Source organism: Eurosta solidaginis, chromosome 1, assembly GCF_040869045.1.
Source record: "Eurosta solidaginis isolate ZX-2024a chromosome 1, ASM4086904v1, whole genome shotgun sequence".
Lineage (NCBI taxonomy): Eukaryota > Metazoa > Arthropoda > Insecta > Diptera > Tephritidae > Eurosta > Eurosta solidaginis.
This window is the reverse complement of record NC_090319.1, coordinates 360174170-360195107: the sequence shown is the minus strand read 5'-3', so window position 1 is coordinate 360195107 and position 20938 is coordinate 360174170. Positions and strand designations below refer to the sequence as shown.

The window sequence follows — 20938 nt, the reverse complement described above, 5'->3', positions numbered from 1 at the left end:
TAAATTTTAAGGTATCTTAATGAAGTTTGGTATGCAAGTTCCTGGGCACTCATCTCCGATCGCTATTTAAAATTTAACCACGCCCACTTTTTCGATATCGAGAATTTCGAAAAACCGAATAATTCATTACCAAAGACGGATAAAGCGATGAAACTTGGTAGGTGGGTTGACCTTATGCCGCAGAATAGAAAATTAGTAAAATTTTGGACAATGGGCGTGGCACCGCCCACTTTTAAAAGAAGGTAATTTAAAATTTTGCAAGGTGTGATTTGGCAGCTGAGTATGTAATGTTCGGTTACACCCGAACTTAGCCTTGCTTACTTATTTTTTCATGCAGTATTTAGTATTTCAATGAGAGCAATTCAAAAATCTTAAATTCTCATCAATTTTCCAATTCACTATATAGGTGCTTGTCTACTTCAGGACCAACAAGCAACCAGCATTGGACGATTCAACTCACAACTACGCTTTAATCATTCTGGCTCGCCATATTTGCTATACACCGATGGAGCACCATGTGATGGCCAAACCAAATGGTCGACAAAAATTGAGTTTGTCTGTGCCAACAATGCCACAAAAGACAATGGGAATATGTATAACAAAAGCAACAACAGTAATGCCGGCAGAATTGCATTTGGTCCGAATATAATTGAAAATAAAGATTGCCAACTACTAATTCATTTTCAAACGCCATTGGCCTGTCAAGAGCAGATTACCTGCAAAGTCAAAGTCTATGTTGAACATTCGGAAGATGGGACGGGTGAGGAGATCGTCGATTTGACGCCATTGATTAGTGCAAACGACAACTATGAGGCCAAAATTAATACCTCATCCATAAAGGAACAACAAGTGCCCAAATCCACTAAGGTGAGAGAGAATTGTATGTGTAGTTTTATAGAATTTATGAGTATATAAATGTATAGGTGTCGGTACAGTGTTGTGCACTACAATGGCAACAGTAAAAATTATATCTTGCTACAAGAGTAGGGATCAGGCATCCCTGCTTTATGGGATATAACCGGTTGTAAACCTTATTTTCCGGTGTCCTATTCAACCTAAAAACGTGCCGGTGTACTTTAAGGGGTTTCGTTCTACAATCTCCAAAGCGCACGACCTTTGGATGATTTGCAGATAAGGGTTATATCCGGTTGTATTTGAAAATAGTATTTCTGATACCGGGCCAACTCGAGAATTACCGACGGCCTTACAACATCAAAGGGCGCTGCTGTGCCGGACGGTTCTTCTAACATATATAAGGCTGTTGATACCGCCTTGTCTAGCCAGTGGTCGTATGACCAAGCGGGTAGACCGGGTCGATATGCCACAGAGAACACGGATGAAGAAGTTGGTGATAAGAAGTGGTTAAGAAGAAGAAGAAAAAGGTAACGCTACGACTTCTGTTGCCCCTCGACGTTGAATGACGTGGCTAAGCAGTTTCTGAGTATGGCGCTTGTTGAAAGTAGCCGTCCGTTTGGACATATGTCTACCAAAAGGTGGCGATCTGTACAAATGGAGCTTCTCGACTTCACGAACCATGCTTCTATTCCGCGGGGTGGTACATTGGTGTTAAATTGGTGGCGTGAACAATATATCGACCTTGAAGTGGCTAGTTGGAGCTGTTCCTAGCATCCAAAAGCAAGGCATGGTTTGAGGTAGGGAACATAGAAACAGATCCCCAGGATACCAAGGGCCGAGGTATGAATCTCATGTGTAGTTACATCGGAAGGATAAGCCGCTCTTTCTGCAAGGTCAGACGCAGAAAGGGACCTCGATGTTCTTAATTTAGGGGGTAGGAGGAGAACGTGGATGTACCGATGAAGATGTTGGAGGTAGACTGCTGATGCTGCTGGTCCTAAAAATAAAACTACAACACAGTAAATTGGAGGAGAGAATAGAACGGTAAAAGGTTCAATAGGCAAGTGGATGAAGAAGGGCGCAGGGGATACTTCCTCATAGGCTAGGACGCGAATGCGTTCCACAGCATGAAGGAAATTCGTGTCTACGAGCGAAATAGATTAGGGACTCATAAAGAAAAATGATGATAGAAAATGGACATGTAACAGTGAATGTTCCGTGAAAATGCCGTGAAAATCGTGTAATTTACTACAATTTTATTAGCCTAACATATTTGCTGATCACAACTATTAAGATGCTATAAAGTCGAACATGGATGAAAGGCTGTTTTCTTCAGCACGCGCGCGGATGCCAAAGGCAAGTCGGTAGACACAAAAAAAAAATAGTAGTAGATGTTTTCATAGATGTTTCCGGGCTTTAAACAAAGACTCGAAGTAATCATGAATGGTGTACTTTTCACTGATGTACATTGACGAGCTTGATTGGCTGCATGCTAAGTTGCTGCAAGATTACTTCGCAACGTAGCCTATAAACATCCATGTAATCAGTGAACTGGGACACGACACATGCTGGGGAAATAGATCCTCATGGTGGTGACAAATATTTGATTGAACCATAAACGTCCGTATGTCCATCCGTTAGTTAACTCAATATCTTTACCAAATTTATCTGGTCCGAGAATAGATTGGTTCAGAATTTCCAATTTAAATTCAGAAATTTACAATTCAAGTCAAGATATTTACAACTCAAGTTCAGAAATTCCGATTTAAGTTCAGAAAATTACAATTCAAGTTCAGAAATTCCAATTCAAATTCAGAAAATTACAATTCAAGTTCAAAATTTTCTTTTCAATTTCAGAAAATTACAGTTCAAGTTCAGAAAATTACAATTCAAGTACAGAAAATTACAACTCAAATTCAGAAAATTGTAAGTAGGGTGTTATTTTTTAAAAGTTATTCCAATTCATACTACTACATCTTTTCCAGTTTAAGTTCAGAAAATTACAATTCAAGTTCAGAAAATTAAAATTCAAGTACAGAAAATTACAATTCAAATTCAGAAAATTATAAGTAGGGTGTTATTTTTTTTAAAAGTTATTCCAATTCATACTACTACACCTTTTCCAGTTTAAGTTCAGAAAATTACAATTCAAGTTCAGAATTTTCATTTCAATTTCAGAAAATTACAATTCAAGTTCAGAAAATTACAATTCAAATTCAGAAAATTATAAGTAGGGTGTTATTTTTTAAAAGTTATTCCAATTCATACTACTACACCTTTTCCAGTTTAAGCTCAGAAAATTACAATTCAAGTTCAGAAAATTACAATTCAAGTTCAGAATTTCCAACTTAAATTCAGAAATTTACAATTAAAGCTCAGAAATGTACAATTAAAGTTCAGAATTTCCACTTCAAGTTCAGAAAATTACAAATCAAGTTCACAAATTCGAATTTAAATTCAGAAAATTACAATTCAAGTTCAGAAAATTACAATTCAAGTTCAGAAATTTCATTTTGAGTACCGAAAATTACAATTCAAGTTCAGAAAATTACAATTCAAGTTCAGAAAAATGCATTTCAAGTTCAAAAAATTACAATTCAAGTTCAGAAAGTTTGTAAAGAATATGTTCTTTCATGCAATGGAAACAACAGTATGTAGGATGTTAAATGTTAGCGCTAATAATTTGATAAAAGGATATGAAGGCCTACTATCTGTCAAGGAAGCATTGGACTTCTCAACTCACTTAAATCAATTTTGCTCACATGAATGAGATAACGAAAAAAACGTTTCCTCCCTTCTCTCTCCTTCTCTCATAACAGGTCAGTTACAAGGTCATCCAGCTATATTCTATGTAAAGGTCACAAGCATTGATCTGCATTGAGTATGACAGCAGAGATGACGAAATCAACGGAGCGTCCACAATCCCGCAAGAAACGTATAAGCACTGTGTGCACAGATCAAGTCTTCCTCCATCTGCCTCTCGCAACTCTGAGAAGGTCTCCCCCTTCCACTGCGTCCAAACTGCGGTGTCGACTAAAGTACTTTCATGGCCGGAGCGTCCTCATGCACATGTTGCAAAGAGTTATCCTCCGTTAGATTTCTTAGCTCGGGATGTACCCGCCTTGTAGAAAACTTGGGGCACAGTATATCCAAGCCACCATTGTCAACAAAGGATCAACACTTCCGCAAATAACATATACGTATTACATTACGTGGTATGAATTGGAATAACTTTTGAAAAATAACACCGTACTTATAATTTTCTGAATTTGAATTCTAATTTTCTTAACTTGAAATGAAAATTCTGAACTTGAATTGTATTTTTCTGAACTTTAATTGTAATTTTCTGAATTTAAATTGGAATTTCTGAACTTGAATTGTAATTTTCTGAACTTAAATTGGAATTTCTGAACTTGAATTGTAAATTTCTGAATTTAAATTAGAAATTCTGAACTTGAATTGTAATTTTCTGAACTTGAGTTGGAATTTTCCGAACTTGAGTTGTAAATTTCTGAACTTAAACTGGAAAAGGTGTAGAAAAACACTTTAACACTTTTTTTATAAAGTTCTAAAATGGAGATATCTTCATTTTATTTCATAGAAGAGCTTATCTGAATTAAAAAAAGTAGTTGATTAAAAATGGGCGAAATCTGCCAATAATCGCGCCCATTTTTTCTCGATATCGAAAATGTATAACAATGCATAAAAAAACATGGATAACACTGCTAAAGGGATGAACCTTGACAAGTGGATTTCATTTAAGAGATGAAAATTAAAAAATTAAAATAAGTCGTAAATTAAAAGCCTTCGAAAATATCTTTTTAATTTTTAATTTTAAAATTACAAACACCTCAATAGCGATATGGTAATATATGTGTGAGCCCACAGCTGGGTATTCATTATTCCAGCTTAGACTTTCTTACTTCTTAGTGTTGCAATTGTATTTCACAACACTGTATAAATGAGTAGCAGCAACAGCTGCTGCATACACTTGATTGCCAAATAATGTCTGCTTTTAGGTGCACTAACACTAAATCCTAAATCTCCTTCCCCCTCTCCGCCCTACTTCACATAGTTAAGCATTTCATTTTGATTCCAATAAGTTTTTAATGTCTCTTTTTCCTTCCTATGACATTCTTTTGCAGTTCTTTTTAAATGTCTGCCGTCCGTTGGTGCCGAAATTTGGTTTGGGTTGTCCTGGTGGTTCGGCAGCTTGCATGGCTAAAGTTGATTCAACGTCACCTACACCAGAGGAGGAGAAGGTAAGTGAGGCTTACAAGCATTAAAGTATTTTTCAAGTTTTCACTCCTTAATTTAGTGTAACGACAACAATTTGTCAGTGTTGTTGTTGTGACGCTTCTGTTATTTTTGTTGTTATGCTTATTATTATTGCTTTTGTTTCATGACAACAACAACAAAAACAACAACATGCCTAGATATATTCGCCTTCAGCGCATTTGCAGTTTGCATATTGAAGTATCCTTGGGAATTCCTTGTGGGAATTAATTAAAAACGACACCACTACAATTTGCTGTTGCGCTTGATTGTGTCGTGCCAAACCATGCGCTATGCAATGCTGCGGTGTGCTGTACTTGATTGTGGCGTTGTTTTGTAGATAAGGGCAGTGTTGTTGTTTTGTTTTTTGCATTTTTAATTTGCGCAACGAATTTTGCTGGTTTTCCTTCTTTATTTTGAGACACATACACACATACAAACACTGCTAGAATATTGTCGTTTTAATTATGCAATCACTTATGAAATGTCGAGTATATGAAAGAATGGTTGCGGTAAATAATAATGAAGCGGTTGAGCATAGAATAAGAGCAACAACATTAACAAATAATTGATGTCTAGAAGTTGATTTTCAATTTGTCGTTTACCGTAATGAATTAATGTATAATATATGTATGTATACTAGGGTGGTCCTTTTCAATCTTATTTCCGATTTTTTTCTTGTCTGAAAAATGCCCCAATCATATATATTATTTCTAATTGTTGTTTTCATGTACAAGTCCCTTTTCCGCTCTTATTTGGAATCCAAATCTATAAATAAAGTTTTGGTTGTAAAGAAGGAGATTCAGGCTATTAGCGAGCTTTGGGCATTTTTCGTCGTAGCCCTTTTGTTAAGCTTTATTTTATTAAAATAATTTGTTAAAAATAAACGATTGTGAGGACGCAAAGAAATCTATTTGTACTGTGGCACTATTGTGAATATTTGCACTGCATTACCGGCAGTTGCTGCCATACGCTAGATAGCAGCGCAAGCTATAAGTTTTAATTGATTGATAGAACAGCTGATTTCTGTTGATATTTGATAAAATACTTTTATATCGGTTGCGCAAGATGCGCACGGGTCCGGCTCGTATATTTAAATTTTAGTTCCGATTGGAGATGATTGAAGGGTGTTGCACAGCGGTCAAAGTTAAGATTGCTATATATGTAAGGTTGAACCGAAGGATTTCAGAGAGCATAATTCAACAGAACTTTACCAGCGTGGTAAGTCGTAAGATAATATTGATTTCATTGGCATTAACAGTAGGCCCTGCTTTCTCTAGCCTGAATAAAAGAGCAAAATATTGGGTATCATTGTAAAAACAAAAAACACCATATTACGAAGTAGGCCGAGCTTCTCTTCCAATTTGCGTCGTGCTCCTTTTAATTCTTCCTAAAAACTGGCGGGACGGGACTTGTTTTATGCCGACTCCGAACAGCTTTTGATGGCAGAAATACACTCGGAGTGCTTACCAAACACTGCCGGGGGCGACCACGCTTAGATCGCCCACCGGGTTAGGGGGCTTAGAATATACCCGCGGTAGGTGTGCCTGTTGTAAGATGCGACTAAAATACCAAATCGATTCAAGAGGTTGTGTAGCGCAACCCTCGCAAGGGGTTGCCAGCGCAATATATAGCTTCTCCAACCCAATTGTCAACCTCACCTATCTGTGGTGAATCCTGTTTCATTAACAGCCGAGGGTCTGGCGACCCCAAGTTCCTCATGGAACTAGGAGTGGGGAGGGCGGAATAGCCTAGAAGGTTTAATGTGGTCATATAAATCGTTCCCGAGATGGTCGGGCTAGTACCTTAATGGTGCTTTGTTACCGGAACGTATCGGATCTATATCCGGCAAAGGACCATCAACATCGATAACACTCCCCAAAGACTTTATCGTTAATACAACAACAACAACAACAACGACCACGCTTAGAAAAAGTTTCTTCTAATTGAAAAAACTTGTTTCTAAAATTTTTATATTGCTTTGCCCAGCGCGTGAACCCGGGATCTTCGGAGCGGATGGCGGAACACGCACTCTATAAGTCTCCGACAATAGCTGTCCTAATGTGTGCTCCGGAATCATGGATGGTGGCCAAAGAATATTAAATGACTTGGAAGGCATTCCTATTCGTCCCATACCTAGGAAGAAAATAAAGAAGAGGGCCTGCACATCATTATAATTTTTATTAGGTCTCGATGCACTGTGCAATTTATTTAGATCTATTGCGCCTGACCTTGCAGCCTTTTACTGCATGTGGAGGCTTTTAATGCATTTTAGTACCTCTTTGGGCTTTTTACACCATACCATGTAGGGATTAAGAGTGATGCTACCTAGATTGGAAGTCTCCGCCTTGCCAGAGCGACGCATTCGCAAATACTGTTAACAAAAGGGACCGATTTGTGTATGCTATAGATTTAACTTACCTAAGTGACATCGTATACTTAAGTGTCCCGTATAGTACCCTGTAAGAGTTCGTAGGTCCTCTCTGCTCAGATTAATGAGTTTGGCTTATACGCCCGTTGCTGGGGGTATAAACAATCTGGTCTGTCTTTGCCCTAGGCATTCTGTTCTTTGTACTGCTTTGTTTGCCATTTGTTTATAGTTGCCGTAATGTGTGCCTTTGTGAGTCAACAGAAGGCCTCTGGACCATATAATGCTGCTATATCATCCTGCTTGACTAGGTTGCCTGCCTGTTCATTACCTTCATGTCCCTGATGCCCTGGAATACATCTTAACAAAACCTTGTTTTTGGCTCGCAGATCATTTATGAATTCAATGGTTTCATCCACTAGCTTGAAAGTAGTTGTGAAAGACAACAAAGCACGCAAGGCTGCCTGGCTGGCAGACATAATGAGTATACTTCTCGAGGGTAAGCATCTCCGTAGACCTTAACTACCGCAAACTTCTGTTCCTGAAGTTCGGCATATAGATACTAGCTCCCGTTTTTCTGTCGTCAGGATCATTATATAGCATTTTCTGTTTCCCCAAAGAGTTCTGTCCACAATGAACACCTTAAAAGTGCCTAAGATTCTGAGGGAAGAAGCCATTGTATGTAATGAATGCAATATGGGATCTTTAGCTCAGAAATATTTTGAAGTGTTAGTGCAGCAAGTGACATCTTTTTCTCTATTAGAATAGAGAAGGGAGGAAAGTTCTCATTATGCCAATAGAAGGTAGTGTGCAGTTTGCTTGGTTTTGCAAATGCTGTTCCTTGTGTGGTCTTCGGCCACCAAGCTAAGGCAGCATAGGTCACTGTTGGCTTCACAACAGTATTAAATTTCCAGTATACCATTTTGGGAGATAGCTTTCATTTTTTGGCTATATATGAACGCAACTTGGCATCAGTTAGTGCTTTCAATTGACGTCATTTAACGCTAAGTAGGGATGTTTATGATAAGTAGTTAGAGGCAAATTTGTAGAAATAAAGAAAAAATATGTTTCCCTCAGCCCGAGCTGAACTACTTATTGAGTTACCATACAACGTCTCCGAGAATTTGTTTTGTTACTTGTCTCTGAGTGTTACGTATCTCTGAGCTCATCTAATGCAGAAAACCAGTTGGCTAGTTCGTAAGCTGATTCTTGAGAACACACGGATCAAGTCGGAATAGGTTAAGACGGTATGATAAAAATTTCACAGTAGGTTCAGGGTGATCATTCCGTATTTTTAGGCTTTATACAAATTTGGGAAAGATTACCCGGCCAGTTTGCAAAATATCCGAGTCTGCTGGATGTCTGCCTGAGAGTGGGCGTGGTAGTGTGTGTAGAAGAGGGAGTGGAAAGGAGTAGAAATGAGAGGATGTCGGCCTAACTTCACGGATGCACCAAAGTACACAAGTCAAAGCTTGATGTGAGTGGACGCACCATTGGTGAGGTTGAAGGCCTATCTAACACCTCTTTCATTATAAAGGTCATGGCACCCGGTTGCAATGCAACTCCACATTCGAGCTAACCAACTCTTACCGCATTCGGATGTCAACCACAACCACCACGATGCTCCCGAAGGGCCTACCGAAAATGAGCAGAAACGGAGCAAGCTTCGCGGGCTTCTGCTCCCCGCGATACCACTTTAGATTCTTGGTTTGGCTTTCGCAGCTGAAGCTACTACCGGTTGAGTATCCACCTACTTCGGACCGGCCGCCACATTATCGTCGGCGGCCCAGTCATCCTCCCATACCATCAGCAGTCATGACTGTTCGGTATCATATGGCGGCTCCATAAGTAGCACAAGCAAGGAAGAGGCCACGATATATTGTACGAAGGGCACGACGCCCAGTCATTCTGAATAACGCGTTGCAACTGCCCCGAAATATTTTGCATCCTGTCCCTGACAGCATCTAAGTTGGGAGAACAGAAATTGATATGCTGAGTATACTAGTATGAAATATAAAGGAAAGCGATTCCGCTATAATTATTAGGGTTTGCGTGGCCCTTCCTTTTCATGAATTGCATGCCTTACTGTGCAACGGAAGAAATATTAATCTGGAAATTTAGGTATTAGCATATTTGTGAATTTCTCTTGCGTTGAGCGATTTTTTGCTTAAAGTCCCCACACAGAGTAGCCCTCTTCTTCAAACATCAATTAACACATTCACATTAGATGAGTTGAAAATGCAACAGTTGAAGTACAATGAGTATGCGCAACCAATTTGAGCGTAATGAACGCATGAATGATTTGGTGTACAACAACTGAATGGTTGGTTAACCAAATGTACAATGAGCAGCCAGTTGCTTGTATGTATGTGTTTGTTAATGTGTAACCTAACGTGTTAATGATGCTGCAAACAAATCGAATTCTCAATGAATGGTAAATGATGAATCAGAAAATGATGAATACTAAATGCTTAGCATGTTCTATGTACGTTCCCTATGAGCTTATGTACTTGCCATATTTGCTAAATCATGAATTTGCTTGTGGTAGCTAAGCTCCTCAACATTGCTTATGTAGCAAACCGATTTATTAATGCAAGGATAAGCAGTTGTATGTAGTAAGTCATTGCAAAAAGGTTACGAGGATGAAGTTCCAGTCCTACATGGCGCCACATGCCAATTTTTAAAATACAATTACAATACATTAAGTTTGTCTTTAAAAGAAGAAGAAAGCTCAGGCGCCTCATATATACCAATCCATACTTTTCGGTAATACTCTTACGTATTAGGATAAGAGTCACTCCTCGAAGTGTTTCTCATGTTGTTCGGTCCTTAGCACATACATATTTATTCGAGTGTTTTAGTTTAATGGTTATGCAACTGTTGCAGCAATTCAGAAACCTTTCAGAGTTTGTCCGCTATTTTACAACCGCAAAGAAACGCCAGTAAGACCATTGACAAAGAACCCAAGCCTTTGGGAAATGTTGCTGTGAACATACTCTAATTTCTTAATGAACTACGGGAAGATTCCGCATACACGAAATTGGTGATATTTTTGCAAAGCCATCAATTGACTTCTTTCAAAATTTCCGAAAGCACGCTGAAAGCTGCAATTTATCCTTAGCTTTATAAAAAGAAAGCAATTTATAATTTTTATTCATTAGCCTTGTGCGTGTGTTATCATATGACTGCGAATCACTCGCTCATGTAAAATGCCGAAAAGAGCACATATGCTCTGTTTATAGTGTTTTCGCTCACAAGAATACGGTCTGCAGTCTTACCCGTCCTGGCCGACTCATAAGCTCTACAGTTGCTTTCAATATCCCTCTGTCCAGGTACCCATATAAGGCTGATACTCAAGTCCATAATCCAGTCATAAGAAAACAAACACTAGTCTCTCATGTTTAGGTACAGATGCCAATTATTAAGTGCATCGAAGATTGCCAATATTTTCGGGTGATATTTCCAGTCCGTTGTCCGGCGAAAATATGCCAAGTGCGCCGCTAAGTATTTCTTTGGACTTTTCGCAAGGATTTGAGATTCGTTAATTTGCAAGTAGAGCCTGGAAACCCAGAACACGATACAGTTGAATCAGGCGTACAATGGCTGAATACATATATACTAGATCCAATGTACTACTTTGGAGTAAACCTCCACGATACATCAATTGCCCTCTTACTGGATAGCAATCCAGTTCTTGCATTTTTTACTCACTCTAGTGTGTTCTTACTTTAGAGTAGTTTCCTATATAGAATGCTTCCAAGATATTTGAGCTTTTCGATAAAGCCAAGGCTCGCGGTATAAATTGTTCATTCTCTTTATAAGAGGGCGGAATTTTTTCCGGGTTAACCACAAGACCCGAACTTCTTTCCCAGTTGCATATTGCTAATAATGCCATTTCCATTAGATATTTTTTGACATTAGTACTTTGTATCACTCGATACACAAACCTTTTGCTGGATATTTGCTACAATTGTGCACATCTCAAGACACCAAAATCCATATAATGTGCTGCTGAGCGAAGTGAAGTTTTTTCGAAAATGAAATCAAAACAAACAACTAAGGGAGGCTAAGTTCGGGTGTAACCGAACATTACATACTCAGCTGTGAGCTTTGGAGACAAAATAAGGGAAAATCACCATATAGGAAAATGAACGCAGGGTAACCATGGAATGGTTTTGTATGACATGTATAAAATGAAAGGTGTTAATAATTATTTAAAACGTAGTGGGCCTTAGTTCTATAGGTGGACGCCTTTTCGAGTCGCTTTCGGTACAAAGCGAGGTATTTCGGAAAATGATATTGCGATTCATATATCATAAACGGAATCAATGACAGTGATATGAAAGAGAAAATATCAAACAACTACGCGCGTTGTATCGACTTATTAAATGACAATAATAATTATAACGTATTCAATGAGGTGAAATTATCCGTTCAGTATAAACCGAAACCTACCTTGAGCCAAAATCCTACATTCGTTCCGCGTAATACGAACAATACGAATATAAAAACAACCGAAAACATTAAGTTCTTTAATTGCTCAAAAATGGGTCACTACTCGATTAAATGCCCGGAGCCGCAAAAGAAACCACGTTGTGAAAATTGTAATCGTACAAATCACATAACTGAAAAGTGTCCGAAAAATATACAAAATTCCATTAAAACGATTAGTCAAAATCACGAGCCTACCACGCCTATAGACGGTATTTTAAAAGAGATTAGAGTAAACGGGTTACCCACCAATTCATTTATTGATCCGGGAAGCAATCGTACTTTAATTAAACGAACATTCGCTTACAAAATTGATAACCCCACACCATGCGCCCTAACGTTAAATGGGTTTGGTGGTGGACAGTTTAAATGTGACGAAAAGATTAACGTTGTAATCGAAATAGACAAACAAAAAGTTGACGTAGAAGCTTTGATAGTAAACGACGATTTATTAAACGAAAACATATTGCTTGGAACTGATAGCTTATGTCGAAACGGAAACCGTCTCGTAATTGAAAATGGTTGTTGTCGCGTGGAACACATTTTGAATATTCGCGCGGGTACAACTATCGACGGAAACGAAATTTTAAAACTCGAAAATCTTTTAAATCATATCGCGACATATTTGCTGAAAAAGCAGCAGATCTCGGTCGTTGTACCGTAACGAAAATGAAAATCGAACTTAACTCGAAAACGCCTGTCAATATGAAACCGTATCGAATACCTTTCGCCAAACGAACAATCGTTACTGAGATTGTTAACGATCTTCTCGAAAATGAATTAATACGATCATCCGAATCTTCGTACGCCTCCGCATTAAGCAGACCATTAGGTTCTATTCTCGAAATCACGTCCGATGTCAACGATTGGCTCTACGTTATGCAATTACAAGACGATAAACTTCGTGAAATAATCAACATACTTCAAGGAAAAATAAAATCCTCACGCGAACCCGAAATAAAGAAATATCTCCGCCTCCATAATCATCGACTCTATCGTAGGGAAAATGACGGGCTAAAGTTTGTAGTACCCACAGCAGTACGTTGGCATATTGCGAACCTATGTCACGCTAAGGTGGGTCACCATGCGCTCGATAAAACCGTAGAAAGTATTCATAAAACATTCTGGTTCCCGCAAATGCGCAAGTATATAAGCACAATCCGGTAAAACAGAAGGTACAATGTACTACGATCCGGTCGAACCGATACTATTCCGCGTGGTCCATATAGATCACCTAGGTCTGTTTATCCGTAGCAAAAAGGGTAATTCCTACGTACTGGCAATCTCCGACATATTCTCGAAATACTTAGTCGTTAAAGCGGTCCGCGATACACGAACAATCCACGTCATAAACGCATTAAACGAAATAAGTAGCTACTTCGGGCTACCCGTAAAAATAATATCCGACCGAGGAGCCGCCTATACATCAAAAGCATTTACGACATACAGCGATGAAAATGGTATAAAGCACGTGAAAACCCCCGTACGCACTCCAAAGTCCAACGGACAAGTTGAGCGCGCTAACCAAACAATTATTAATTACCTACGTACTACCGTCGCCAATCCAAAGGATTGGGATCTTACTCTACGAAATTTACAATTCACCATTAATTCACAAAATAATAAAACCACGAAATATAGTCCAAACGAACTTATAAAAACCTCTAAAGAACTTGTATTTAATTTTAATCTCCGCGATATCGTACATAATCAATTAGTCGCAGCGATTCATTACGACGTAGACGAAAATATCGTGAATATACAGATAGACCAAAAACGCATATTAGCATCCGAAAATATCAATCGCGAACGTGAAAATTGGAAAAGACGTTTCGACCAAAAACATTCATCCCCGCGTATTTACCACGAAGATGACCTCGTAGTAATCGAAAACGAATCCGTCGCAACCGGTGAATCGCGAAAATTGGAACCAAAATATCGTGGTCCATATCGAATCGCGAAAGTACTGAATAAAGACCGTTACCTAATCGAAGATATACCCGGTTTGCTTATTAAATCGCGTAAATTCACATCAGTCTTCGAATCGAGTAAACTAAACCCGTATTGTCAAAATTGCCCAGAACTTGACGAAGATGCATACATCAGCAGATGAAGCATACAACGACCAAATCGAGGTCGATTCCCTATCAGGAACGGCCGAGTGTCAGCAACCTGGCAACCCTACACCCAAGCACATCATAGACACGATCGAACAGAACAAGAGAGTCGAGTAACAGCATTTGTTGTGTGCAGAGGCAGCTTATGAAATTAAATACTTTTAATTTTGTAACTTTTATATTAATAAACTTCACTATTTTTACAAAATCTAAAACTAACCAAAAGGCCTCCTGACACAAATTTTACTAATTTTCTATACTGCGTCATAAAGTCAATCCACCTACAAGTTTCATGGCTTTATCCGTCTTTGGTAATGAATTTCGATATCGTAAAAGTGGGCGTGGTTATGGTCCGATTTCGTTCATTTTAAATAGCGATCTGAGATGAGTGTCCAGGAACTTATATACCAAATTTCATTAAGATACCTCAAAATTTACTCAAGTTATCGTGTTTACGGACAGACGAACGGAAGGACGGACATGGCTAAATGAACTTCTTTTTTCGCCGAGATCATTTTGATATATAGAAGTCTATATCTATCTCGATTAGTTTACGCCGTTACGGGGTACCGTTATGCGAACAAAATTAATGTAATCTGTGAGCTCTGCTCTGCTGAGTATAAAAATTATAAATTGTCGTCTGCCGAAGCGAGTAATTGCCTCATATGCCCCAAATGTATTTAACAGTCGGCAACAACAACAAAATGTGAGAAAAGTATGTCCACAATGCGCCGAAAGCATCAAAATAGCGCGGAGAAGGCTTCGCATAGCATTGGAAAAAGTTTGTCAGCAAAACTAACTGTTTATTGCATCTTTTTTTCGAATTTTCGATCTTCCACATGAGCTGAAAATTGGCAATTGTGGAAACGGAAATGCAGCCGGAGAATAGAAGCGCAACGGAAGTGTAAAATCTGCTGAAATCTGAGACTGTATGTGTGTGACACATTCATAGGAGCTATGCTTGGGTTATAGAAAAGATGCTCGTCTCAACGCATTCCGTTAGCATACAAATCAACGCCTCACTCGCTTGCCTCTCAGCGGGAAAAGTTGCTGCTAAACACCGCTTGTGTGCTTCCGGTTGAAGTGTGACATTTCTTGTCGTTCGTTGAATATTTATGAATCGCTGAGGTTGGGAATTCAAGCGAATCTCATGTATGGTTTTTTATTAGCATTCAAGTTTAATGTTCTTCGCTGCAATATGATTTCAAAATAAAAATAACTTCTGCAATTAAACAGTATTTCATTTTAAAATATTTTAAAACATTTTTTTTGTGGCATTCTGGTTTTATTCGTTCCTTTCTCTCTGTCACTATTTCCCGTGTTTTTTCTTTTTCTCACATTCTTTGCCGCCTGACTCGACAAATGGGACACTTAGGAAAACTCGGACGTTTCAAGTTCAAGCTTCCCCTCGATGATTTCTCTAAATATCTTAAGCAGTGCGCCCTCTAGCGGAAAAATTTTCGATACGTATTGCCATCACACTATATAAAACTTTTTAAGTTCAAAAGCTCTGCCTATCCTTATGCTACTGAAAAATCTATCGCAATACAGAAAAAAACGTACGAATTTTCTAATTATCTCGGTTTGTGCGCCACCTAACGGAATATTTATTCCTTTTCGTTGAGCTATCACTGAGTTTCGAACCATGGTCCATGTTTCAATTATGTTGCACAATGAGAAGTATTTTTAACACCTGTCGCAAGATTCCCCCCTTTAGCAAGGTTTTTCCAAATATTATCGCGCGCCACCTAGTAGAACTGTAAATGTCAGGCGTAGCATAACCTGATTAAGGTTCAGTTGGCCTTACTTATAACTATCAATAGAAATTTGACGCGTCCAACGCCCTAGATTAATGAGGAGTGTGATAACTAGTACCTAGGACCTACCTAATTATTTTCTAGCATTTAGTATTATTATTACTTCATGTAAATATTGTTTTCAATAAAACCGTTTAACTAAAAAATTTGTTTAAATTATTTTATTTTCAAGTTTTTAAATTGAATTGCCTATTATTTCTCATTATATTTAGTTCATTTAGTGACTTGTTGTTACAAGGATTCTTTCCTGACAATTTGTTACAATCTAGGTCACATAACCCTTCCAAAGATTACTCTACTCGGCGCCACGTATGCTTGCCCTCCTCGAACTCCAAAATATTTTGATGTCACTTCTACCGGAGTGTACGGAATATTTGTTCCAAATGTGAGCCAAATCGCACCACAAATACAATTTTTTTCAATATCTCGATCCTTGCGCCACCTGGCGGCGATTTATTCATGTATGTATTATGTGTTCCAAATATGAGCCTAATCGGACCACAAATAAAAATTTTTTGCGATTGTTTTGTTTTATCGGCCTATTGATAAAGGATTCAAGGTTCGAAACGAGCTCAAGGCCAGAACAATAATTTTTTGTAATGATTATGGTTTTTTTTTTATTTTTTTTTTATTTTTCTGTAATTGAAAAATTGTATTTTGTTTTTGGAATAGTAAGTAGAAAATTTTTTTTCCGACAACCTGCCATAGCTGCGCAGATAGATCCATTTCGAAGTGTGCTAAGCCTTTTAGCTAGTTCATCCGCTTTTTCATGAGAGGTAACTTAAATATTAATCGGAGGAATCCATCTGCTCTGTATGGATTTTCAGAGATCTCTAAATATCTCCTTCCCTATATCGTCTAGAGGAGTTTTTTATCCTTAATATTTTTGTTGCTCACAAGTTTCGGTTTGCAGTTTTTCGGGTTATTGCTTAAAAATCAATCGCAAAATTCTCAAATTTTTACGAGTCTTTTCAATATAATGATCCTTGCGCCACCTAGCGTAAGTTTTTGCCTCATCGTACATTGTCTTCAGTTTATGTAAAACTTTCCAAGTTACAAGACTCTAGTTTCACGGAATGTTACAAAAAAATCGCTTCCAAGGATACCTAACTTTGCTCTGAAACTTGCGGCGATTTGATATAATGGAATGAAAAATAGCAGAATAGCGGTGAACGTAAGGGATAGCAGCCACTGTGATTTAGAAGTAATGGGCTGGCGTAACTAAAATCCTCGATCATAAATACCGTAGGTAATCCTTTTAGGATGAGATCGGCCATCGGTTTTAATGTTTTATGTATTACTAATGTACCCGGCAGATGTTGTCCTGCCCGAAAATTTTAAATTTACTACATTTGAATAAGTCCCCCTTTCCCCTATCGCTCTCTTTATCTCCGAAAAGACTTCTACTTTACGACTTTTTGTTCAATTTCTCCTTCTTATTCCGGTCCTTCCCTTATTCTCTTTATCTCCCTTCCCAACTAATTCTGCTTCTAGTTCCCATTCACACTCCCTCTCATTCTCCCACTCCCACTCTCACTCTCATACCCATTTTCACTCTCACTCCCACTACATTTGCCACCTAAACTACCTTATACAGGGAATCTGTACCCCAAACATTGTACACCTCATTTTATACATACCTCCTACGTGAAAATTTTATCTTGGTAGGTTGAGTTCTTTGGAACACGCACACAAACACATACACGCCTTTGATGATGAAAGGTAATTAAATAAAAACCATAGTAAAGAAAAGCGGGGAGAAAGTCGAGATTATTTAATCTAAGTTTGGTCAAATTTTTTGATTCCGATAACTGCCAGAATAAAAACCTGAAACTTGTCAAACACAGTTTTTTATAGAGTGTACAAATGATGAACTGAGTCAAGTGTCAGTTTAGGTGTGTCAGTGAAAATATTTGCGAATTAGTGACACCGACTTGAGCCTGGCATAACTTGTGTAGTCGAAAGGAGTTTGATATCCAAAGCGAGCTCACACGTATCCGGAAGACTCGTATGTCCATTTGTATACTTGGTTATCCTCTTTAAAATTTTACTTCATAATAAAACCAAAATAGCACGGCTGTAAGTGTAATCATGATTCTGGTTCCAGAAAAAACAAAGATCTACCTATTTTTCTTTAAATCGAAATTAAGGTGCGCTCTTTTCACCAAAATCGACCCACTGTGGCATAAATTCGCATGACTGCTTACGCGTTTTTTGGCATACTTCAATTACAGCACATTTTTGTTGTTGATGTTTTCGTTACTGCTGCAGCTGCGTGCGTGCCTCAATTGGCTGTTGAATTGGCATTTGCGCAACACCGAAGACCTCTAATGTTACAATATTTGCACTTCATGTTCATCATGATAATTTTGACTTTTGGCTTTCGGATGCATTTTGATTTCAACTTATGCTATTTTCAGTTATACATATATATTTTTTTAAGTTTTACCGTAGAACTTAGCAACATGTTTTGCAAGAACGATTTGGCCGATGCTTGGAAAATGTGTGTTTTACATAAGAAGTTTTTCACTACCACTCAACTGAGTGAAAAAAAAAAGAATATTATTATTGGAAGTTTTCTATGCCTCTATTCAAATGAGTTAGGGAATAGTTTTATGCACTATGTTGAAGTTGACAATATTTTCACTAGCAGCCTTTAAACTTTAGTGAACAATTTTTCAGCTTCACTACCACTATAGCTGAGTGAGGCTGATATTTTTTGCATTACCACTCAACTGTGAGTGAAGGCTGGTGCATTAGTGCACTACCCCCATCTCTGAAATTTTTAATTTCTATACTACTTAAAGGAGGTAGTTATAATTTGATGAGTAGTACTTGGAACTTATACACTTGTTTTTTTGGCAACATCAAATAGACTTTATAACTTGGCGCAGGCTAAAATTCTTTCCACGTAACACTGAACACAAAGCTCGAAATACAATGAAATAAAATAAAATAAAAAAATAAATTAAACAAATAAAATAAAATTATTTTAAATAAAAATAATAATAATAATAAAATAAAACAAAATAAAGTACAATAAAATTAAATCATATAAAATTAAAATTAAATAAAATAAAATAAGATAAAAAAAAAAAATTTAAAAAAAAATAAATAAAATATATCCAAATTAAAATAAAATAAAATAACTTACTTACTTAATTGGCGCTCAACTGTTTAAACGGTTGTGACCGTCCAGCAAGGCGCCCCTCCTCTCTGCCAACCGGCACCAATTGGTCAAACCAAGGGAGTTTAACTCGTTTTCCACCTGGCCCTTCGACCGGAGTGGGGGCCGCCGTCTCCTCTGCTTCCATAGGCGGATTCCGATAGAAACACTTTCTTGGCCGGAGCGTCATCTTTCATTCGCATAATATGGCCTGGCCAGCGCAGTCGCTGCATTTTAATTCGCTGGAATATGTTGATGTCTGCGTAGAGCTCGTACAGCTCATCGTTAAATCTTCTTCGGTACTCGCCAACGCGTAGAGGTCCATAAATCTTTCGAAGATCTTTATAAATAAATAAAATAAAATAAAACAAAATAGAACAAATTTAAGTCAAATAAAATAATATATTTCGGTTACTCAACGGTAACCGTCTTCAGGGCGAATTTTTAACACGTCTGACGTGGAACGGTATACAGCTCAATGTCACACGGTGCAGACGTGTTAAAAATTCGCCCTGAAGACGGTTACTTTTGAGTAACCGAAATATATCGGTTTAAAAACAAAATTGGTGGTTTTATTCACCCATGACCTAAGGCCGGCAAAACAAAATAAATTAAAGAAAAAGTCGCCAAAACGCTATAATTATAAAATAAAATAAGATATAATAAAATAAAATCAAGTAAAATAAATAAAAACAAAATAAAATAAAATAAAGCAAAATAAAATAACATAAAATAGAATACAAAAAATAAAGTAAAATAAAATAAAATAAAAAAATAGAAAATCATGAAAAAAAAAATTTAAATATAGTACAACAAAATAAAATAAAATTAGTCAAATAAAATAATGACATTTGATAATTTTTTGAAGATTGTAATGCGACCATTGGTCTATTGAGCCCAACTAATGACATTAAACTAAATTAATTGTCAAATTTGGTTTCGTGGTTGTGCCATCATCAATGTCGATTTCGTTCGTTGTCTCGAAACCAAATTTGACAAGGGATGACGGAAAATCGTTCCAATATACATCATTTATCTACGCTGTCCGAAAATCAACAAAACAAAATAAGTAAATTAAGTTTAATTAAATAGATTTTTGTGTTCATGTTTATTACTTCGCTTTCAAATTTAAATAAATCGATTTTTATGTTTTCGTAAATTTATTGACTTGCTATAGAAGTGTTAGTAATTTGTTATCAACGTGTTGTCGAAAAGTTATCGATTTTTTAGCAAAACCGTATAGACATTTGATTTAAAAGTTATCGACTTCTTATAGAAGTGCCACCTATTTGTTATCACCATGTTATAAATTTGCTAACGTCGACTCTTCGGTTTGTTATGAATCACAGCATCAAAACTTCAATGTAAAGTCGACGACACACGTGTGGATAGCAGGCCATTAAGAAACCAATAAGATTACAATAACAAGCCGATAACAAATTTATAACGAGCTGATAACAAGTCCAAAAATCGAAGATAATAATTCGCTATTAATAAGAAACCGATTGTAAAAAACTATCGGTTGTTTCCGATAAGAAGCCTGCAACTATTTGTTTTTGGGAAAGGACAATCATACCTGCCGCGGGTTTATTTCAAGCCCACTGGGGGTCACGTTTTGTGCTGGTGGCTTGCCCTTACAAGGCTAAGACTCCAGCTATTAGGAGTGACACAACTGTCAGATCTGGCAAGTGGCTAAGTCTTAGAAAGCTTCTAGTATTTGCCAAGCGGACGGATTTATATATAACGTAGATCCTGGTTTCTGTTAGGCTTTTTCCGTTTCGTCGTTGAACATAACTCTGGTAACACTATGGACTCATTCAGTCTATGTGAGGTCCTCACTGACCAGCCA

At 37.5% G+C, this 20938-nt stretch overlaps 1 protein-coding gene across 1 annotated transcript in view; it reads left to right on the top strand.

Annotated features, from left to right (window-relative positions):
* Lerp (lysosomal enzyme receptor protein) overlaps positions 1-20938 on the top strand; it is a 311988-nt gene that overhangs the window by 90176 nt on the left and 200874 nt on the right. Inside the window, exons 9-10 of the mRNA XM_067762778.1 lie at positions 407-867; positions 5001-5117. Of these exons, the coding sequence (XP_067618879.1) occupies positions 407-867; positions 5001-5117 (578 nt within the window). The remainder of the gene's footprint in view (positions 1-406; positions 868-5000; positions 5118-20938) is intronic.